At 35.6% G+C, this 8,088-nt stretch overlaps 1 protein-coding gene across 1 annotated transcript; it reads right to left on the bottom strand.

The window, feature by feature from the left end:
- Nucleotides 1–1,344: 1,344 nt before the first annotated feature.
- LOC140970676 (T-complex protein 1 subunit alpha-like) lies at nt 1,345–7,380 on the bottom strand. The gene is made up of 17 exons (XM_073432514.1): nt 7,091–7,380; nt 6,838–6,902; nt 5,994–6,083; nt 5,834–5,920; nt 5,662–5,721; nt 5,495–5,545; nt 5,132–5,227; nt 4,663–4,728; nt 4,151–4,368; nt 3,798–3,894; nt 3,380–3,466; nt 3,122–3,256; nt 2,813–2,917; nt 2,438–2,566; nt 2,263–2,366; nt 1,663–1,753; nt 1,345–1,575 (listed from the first exon to the last, which is right to left on the bottom strand). Exons 1-17 carry the CDS (start codon nt 7,161–7,163, stop codon nt 1,489–1,491), a joined length of 1,641 nt encoding a protein of 546 aa, XP_073288615.1. The 5' UTR covers nt 7,164–7,380; the 3' UTR covers nt 1,345–1,488.
- Nucleotides 7,381–8,088: the final 708 nt, after the last annotated feature.

Raw genomic sequence — 8,088 nt, 5'->3', positions numbered from 1 at the left:
CACTCTTACGATTCAACCCCAATTTTGCCACGGGAATATCATTAAGCTGACCATAAGACCGTTTGACCAGCCTCAGTTAAAGTTGTAGATCTTTGATTAGAACCTGTTTGCTGTTTGCAAGGCTCCTCCGACTAAAAACCTACCAGAAACAAGGGATCATCATGCCTTCATTCTTAGGATACCACGTACCCAAGTGACCAAGTAGGAAAGTTAAATATTTTTGAACCCCTCGTTCTCGATGATTCCCACATTGTTCACAAATGGTCATTCCATTTTTTGTGTGGAATGTAGAATCATGAAGTACCAGACTTATGGATTGGTTGTAAACCCGATTAGAACACGATGCATCTAAGATGGCCTATAATGAATATGACACAACGCAACATAGCACCCCGGAGGTTGATGTCGGCGATGCGGTGGGTCTCCGGGTCGCAGATGACGCCTACAAGTTCCAGCAACAATCGATTCCCTCCCACGAGTTGAGAATGCCCAAATAAGGCTCGAAGATTACACTTGATAGCAAGAGAGATGCTCGGTCTGACGGCGGGCAGGCCTTAGATACAGGAGCGTATTTACTATTTAAATGCGCGATGTGAAATCAGCACATTGAAACATGTTATCAAATCCTAAAAAAATTCCTATGATCCAATCACTACCCAAACCAAAATCTCATGGCTTATAAAATGTATAAGCATCAATTAGGTAAATTTCTACGATTAAGAAATTTTAAAAAAGCCTCGCGCTTGAATTTTTCAAAAAACGATACTCATAGCTAGTAGGGTATGGGTTGGATTTCATACATCCATCTCCATACCCATATATTAAATTCATCCTCATACCCATCCCCATATCCATCGGGTATTGAATTTCATCCTCATACCCATCGGATTATCGGATACCCATACTTTAACCAAATACCCAATTATCATATATAATTGAATTTTTTCAAATTTAAATTGTTTCAATGAAGTTATAAATATTTAAAAAATTATTTAAATGAACAATAAGAAAAATTATTCACTTTTATAATGAAGTTTTATATATTTTCTTCTCTTTTAATATACAAAGCATCGTTTTCTTTAATTTTCAAATTTATGATTATATGTATTGAAAACTCCGAAAATCGATGGATTNATCGGATACCCATACTTTAACCAAATACCCAATTATCATATATAATTGAATTTTTTCAAATTTAAATTGTTTCAATGAAGTTATAAATATTTAAAAAATTATTTAAATGAACAATAAGAAAAATTATTCACTTTTATAATGAAGTTTTATATATTTTCTTCTCTTTTAATATACAAANTAGCTAGAAAGATAACTCCGGAACGCCGCAACTCAAGAAAGAGGAATCAAGTCATACAAAAACACAATACTAAGTTGTTACAAAACACAACACTTATCCCACCGTATTTTAAAACCCCTCAAAATTCTTTCTTGGAACCTCAATGTTTTGAATACAAATATAAGTTCAAAGTGCGCTTAATCTTCATCGTTCCCACTTTCATCTTTGACAAGCTTTATCATGTCATCAATTCGAAGAATAGTTATAGCCGCTTCAGTAGCAAACTGGGAAAAGACGTAACTTATCAAGATTTGATCAACATTTAAAACATGACAAACGGTCAATCAAGCATTGAATCTTTAAACTCTAACCTGAATTATCTTTACTTTGCTCATTGCAGGTTCAATAACTCCTGCTTCCAAGTTGTTGCGAACGGTACCCTTGACCAAATCTAGACCCATGCTGCATCCATGAAAGTGACTAATCAGAACTCTCGCACAATTACTAACAATTTATATTATTCTCATTTAACCGTGATAAAAACAGATGCCAGATTCTGGCTCTTTCTGCCACTTGTAAATCCTAACGAACAACCAAGTGACCCAAGGGCTTAAAAACTGACAAGCTAATATACTTGGCAAAGTCATAAGATCGATCGTATAGGAATAGCACTTAAAGCAACTACAGTATTCTCCAGGCATCTAACTTATTTTATGTCCTCGTCGCCATATTCTACAAGACTACACCACAGCTTTAAAAACACTGGGAACCTAAAATAAACTTGAGTTAAGGTAGAGAAATAGAGAAAATGAGAGAAAAAGCTTCACATGTAGATCGAATTGCTCAATTATTATTTCCAAAGACTTGTTAGACCGAAAGAAAACATCGACAGAGAGTCATGTGGCAGTTTCCTAAGAAATGTGGAAAAAAGGTACATGATAAACCAATAGGCGATAATGTAGGATCCATACCTTGATAAATGCTTCTTATCTGCCTTAGTTTGTGCCGCGTGGTGGTAAGCTCGTAACTTGGCAACCAACTCAGTAGCATCTTTAGCAGCATTTACCGCAAGCACCTAACAAGACAACCCAAAATTAGCCCGCGCAAAATATCAAATGATCGATTCACTATTGATGAAATAAGAACCTTTGGAATGATCAAGAATGACTCAGCAAACTCTGCAATTGCCAGCTGCTCCCTAGATCCCAAAGTAGTGGCCAAATTCTCTAGATATACAGATAGGGCAGCCTCGACAGCACCTCCGCCAGCAACAACCTATTTACAATACAGTCCCAATGATACAAGTCAAAATGTTATCATCTGTTTTCCACTCAATCGCTGCATTTCATGAATTATCACGTTTATCTTTCTTCGAAATTGCAACCACTTCAAGAAAGATGGGCATAGAAGGGAAATTGCTAAAATCGATGAATTTAAAGAGTATATAAAAGAAAAGACAGAAAAACAGGAAATATTAAAATAGTGTTAGTTAGGAGAGATTATTTTACAAGTGAAACTCACTGTATTAGATTCCAGAGTTCTTTTGACGATGGACAGTGCATCGTGCAAAGCCCGGTCCATCTCATCCAGCATGAAGTCGTTCGCACCTCTAAGTATTAATGAAACCTGGAAAGAAACATTATAATCGTATGTCAGATGTACTGGTGAAACTTACGCACAGGTCCACTCAAAATGAGTTGAAACAAGGACGCAGTCATTAACAACACCTAGTCACATAATTGCGTTCTCAGTAAAAAACCAGAAGCAGTTGAACTGTTTTAGCAAGAAATATTAGAAAATTGATGATGTTACAGAAATGACAACTCTCACCGCACTAGTGGTTTTGGTCCCCTTTATCATAATCACATCATCATCAGCAATTCGCTCCTCCACTACTTCATCTGCATATCCTAGAAATGATGGATCAAATGTTTCTTCCCCTTCCATATCCGCAAATGTTGAAACCTGTACAAAAGTCATTAATATGAATGGAGTTGTTCTCCTTAAGATACAGGAAAAATTCATTAATCCATTAAATTTTATTCTTTTGCAGGGTTTAGGACATAGAATGGAACTAAAAATATATACCGCAGTTGCACCAGTTGCCTTAGCAACATGCCTCATGTCTTCCTTGCGGACACGTCTTACAGCTATTGCACCAGCCTCCACAAAGTACTGAAAAATGAAAGAAAAACTTAAATAGAACCCCAAAAGAATTCAAGGAACAAAGTTTCAATCACAAAATAAGGGTGTTTAATCAGCATAATGAGACAATGTTCTCAAGAATGTAGAGAAATAGATAGTTCTAATGGTTTCATTCCTTCAAAAGATGATTCTAACTAACCCGAAGACGCTCCTACATAAACTCAGTTCTCGATAAAGAGGATCCATCAATTAAACAAGAAAAATACACTAACATTTGTCAGATAGGAGTAAAGTTTTCCAATGCTCTGAACACCTTTACACGAGAGACAATGAACACTAACGATAACACGAGATATCTTGCCTTGAGTGCCATGTCATCAATTCCTTTCGTGGTTAAAACGACATTTGCTCCGGCCTTCAGAATCTTCTCAATACGTTCTTTTGTCATGTCAGCTTCTCTGCAAGAATTATTATGTCAGTAATCCCTTTGGTATTGTATCACATGTATTGATAGATTTGGGAGTGCCACCACTGAGACTCTCCTTAGCTTGAAAAATGAGAAATTTCAAACATGCAGATCATAGAAGACACATGCATAAATTACTATTAAGGTGACGTGTAACAAGCATAAAAACAAAATGCATACAAAAGTTCATCTAAACATTGTTGTTTTCAACCCCCATTAGCATAGGAAAGCTAAATAGTTTAGATTACCTCTGACGAATCTTTTCCAACTCCCTGGGGTCAGTGACTAAAACTTGGACACCCATTTGCATTTTTGTCTTTTGAAGATTAAAATCGAGACAAGCAATTTTGGCCTGGGTAACCCTCATAGGCATTCCTTGAGCAGCACGCCCAGTGTTGAGAGCATATCCTTTGAGTAGATAACTATCTTTGGCACTCTTCCCATGGGCTTTAAGTATATTAATTCCCTGACACGGAGACAATCATTAGAAAATCTAACTTACAGAAGAAAGATTAAAAAAGGAAAAATAAATCAATTTAATAAAACGTGTGAGGTGTATGTCCATCTTTTGGGTTATTCGAAATATCACAATTGAAAAAGACAATGGCGGAGCACAGGTTTTCCAAAACAAGGGATGTGACAGAAGTCTACAAGGGATCCTTTTTATTGTAGATAAACCATGCTCAAAACAAATTATTCAATGGATAGAAGCTATTTCAACATATAACAGCAAAAAAATGCTCAACCGAAAACCACCAACCTTGATTGGATATCTAACTTCTCCTCTTGCATTTGTCATCTTCATGGCTTGTACAGCCTCCACTACCTAAAAGCATATGCAGTGTGATGGCTTTATGATAAAGAGAATGTAATAGGTCTTGAGAGCCACAATAAGGACGAAACCACACGCATTAATTCCATAGAAGAGGGCGATTAGCAATTTTGTGCAAGTCTAAATAGTATAAAAAGAAACAAAAAACACTCATGAAACCCTGCTCCACTGCCCTCAAATGCTTTGGAAAATGGACCACGGAAAAACACGTATGGGTACTTGGGGCTCAGGAAATCAGTTGAATCACAAGTTACTGCAATGCCATATCTACCATCGCATAGAATTTAAAAACAGTAGAGTGCTAAAATGCTGTTTGCAGGTGCCACGAAAAACTTCATAAACTACACATTTAAAGGAGAAATAATGTGCAGTAAAGTTCATCCATTTATTAACTTACAAGATTTGCGAAGAAGTCACTGTCAGCACCTATCAACTTTGAGGACATGCTGGTCTTGGCACAGTTTACAAGAGAATCTTTGCCAAGTTTTTCAACCTAAACATAGATATAAAAAGCTCAATAAGCCCAAAAAAATTTCAAATGAAACCCTATGTGCTGCAAAGTGGTTGATGACAATTTATGATATGTTTAGTATACATATACACGTCACATGCCAACATTCACATTCTAATCGCTGCCCTCGATTTTTTTTCCAAAATCTGATTTCTAGAAAATCGTTTTCTCTTTTAAAAAGGAAAAGAATCGAGGAAAAATAATTAAAAGATTTCACTTCAGAAGGAAGCAATAGCAGCAAAGAGTCACCTTGACAGCTAGTTTTTCATCAACATATTTGCATGCTTCCCTCATAGCAAGCTGCCGCCAAACATTGATGCAATTACACAAATCATGAGCATGAAACAGACTGATTATCCTAAAATTGGAAACAAATCCAAGTAAAACCTAAAGCAAAATTTAAAAATGATACGCACTCTGTATCCACTGATAATTGATGTCGGATGAATTTTGTTTCTCACTAAGTCATTTGCTCTCTGTAGAAACAAATCTGAACTCAGTAATGAAGTATAATATTCCCAATGCCCACACTCAAATAACTTACAAGAGACATCAAAGTTTGTTCCAGCAAAAGCAGCCACAACCTACCTTAAGTAATTCGGCAGCTATGATGACCACAGAAGTTGTCCCATCTCCAACTTCTCTGTCTTGCAGTTCAGCCAACTCAACAAGAACCTGTGATCATATAAAGGTGAATACAAAACAGACATGAAGAATTTGTTAAAAAAAGAAAGAATTATCCTTTCACCTTTGCAGCCGGATGCTCAACTTCCAGCATCTTCAATATCGTAGCACCATCATTGGTAATTGTAACATCACCAATATCATCTACAAGCATCTGAAAAGTACCAACTCATCACATAAAAACGCTATCTATCCCTCCCGCCTTCACTGGTTTGCCAAACATCACACCACTTCATATTATATAACCTTAAGCCACGTAAATCATTGCAGGTGACAGCTGAATTTTGCACCCATCATAAATAGGCAACTATAATCCCACACTTATGTCCATATTGGTTTGAAAAGAGGGTATTTAAAACAGGGTATGTGTATATATATACATATATATTAGAAGGCATGCATGATTGCTTTGTAGAAAAATGGAGTAGCAATGTTGTATTGACTTACTTCACTTGGTGTAATTATCAGTGTACAAAAATCTCCACCAATCTAACCAAAACATAACATCACAAAGAAAACAAAATACTAAATGAAAAGTTTTTGAACATGAGCATCCAGAAACATGTGGACGGAACCATCCAAAATGCAAAGCTATCTTAAAAACTACAAAAGTTGCTTTCCCTTTGTTCTAAAGTTTGGGAATATTAAACATAAAAAATTAGCAAATTACAGTAAAATTCAAGATTTCAAAAATAACTTTTTCCACCAAATGAAGTAGTGTCACATACATGGCATGTGGGGTGGGGTGGGGTGGGGTGGCAGGGCCGAAGAAACTTGAATGGTACAACCGAAATATATATGATCAAAATACAACTCAAATTTCATATCAAACATAATATTTGGTCGCGGGCGTGTATGGGATGCTTAAAAAATCTTCAAAAATGAAAAATAAATATAGAGCAAACTACCTTGTCAAGACCAACAGGACCAAGAGAAGATTTTACGATGTTTGCAACCGCTTGGCATGCTACAACTGCACATTTCAATAAAAAAGATCGACATTATCAATAACAAATGACTGCCCAAAACAAAACATACAAACAATAAGCAGCAGCACTCCCACATACATAAACCCAAAGACACACACTTGAACAGTAAACACGCGCACGCACATAAAACGCTGCATATATAGTTAGAAATACATCCACGAAAAAAATTCACCGTTTTGAGAGCGAACATCCTGTCCATATTGGCGCTCCCCGGAGATATCAGGTGTTTGCGATGAAACAACCATTTTAGTTCAAAAAAAATAATGAAACAATTCACAGAAAAAATATGTAGAGCTATCTGCTTCGCTAAGATCTCGAGATTTCGGGATAGAAGATGACTGCACAGGCTCCTGAACGTGTGAGAGTGCTGGTTCCAGTGAGGAGAATCGAGGGCTCAGAGACCGGGGAAAATAGTAGGGTTTCTGAAATACGACGACGTGTTCCCGGTCGCTGTAGTAGCCTAAAATTTTTCTTTTAATAGAATTGATTTAGTTGGGCTCCGCTCGAATATAAAAAGTTGGACCGATCTTACAGCATGCAGCCCACAAGGTTGTTAGTATTAACAATGTTGAGTTTGAATTCTCACAGATTTATATATGTTTAGTTTAATGAGTCGACTTAATTCATATTTATAATAAAAGTAATATTTTTATTATTAAAAATAATATTTTTTTAATACGATCCAGCTATGATATATATATAATATCACAAAATTGACATATGAGACGATCTCATATAAATTTTTTTTAACGTCGTCTTGTTTTTTTATGTTTGTAGTTGTTCATTTAACTCGTAGCTAATGGAATTGTTAACCGAGAATAACAAAAAGGAAAACAACTATTGTGAGGTTCAGAATAGACACAACCAGACGTTTTTATGACCCAATATACTCTCCAATATCGTGCTAAAATACTAGTGCATTGGCTTTATATTCAAACAGTGATAATTTCATAGTTGTAAAAAATAATTAAAGACATGTCAAACTACAATTTGAAATTATAAAATAAAATAAAACGAAAACACACAAATCACCATGACATCATTTTTTGTCTTTATCATAAATATTCTTAATATATTTTGTCTTTATAAAGCTTCATTAGTAAATATTACTTGGCAAATTAAATTGGATTTTTTGTAAGCGTAAAATGTTTTTTTTTTAATTATTAAAAA

Source organism: Primulina huaijiensis, chromosome 2, assembly GCF_012295235.1.
Source record: "Primulina huaijiensis isolate GDHJ02 chromosome 2, ASM1229523v2, whole genome shotgun sequence".
Taxonomy (NCBI): domain Eukaryota; kingdom Viridiplantae; phylum Streptophyta; class Magnoliopsida; order Lamiales; family Gesneriaceae; genus Primulina; species Primulina huaijiensis.
The sequence above is the reverse complement of the archived record's forward strand: the minus strand, read 5'-3'. Positions and strand labels throughout refer to the sequence as shown.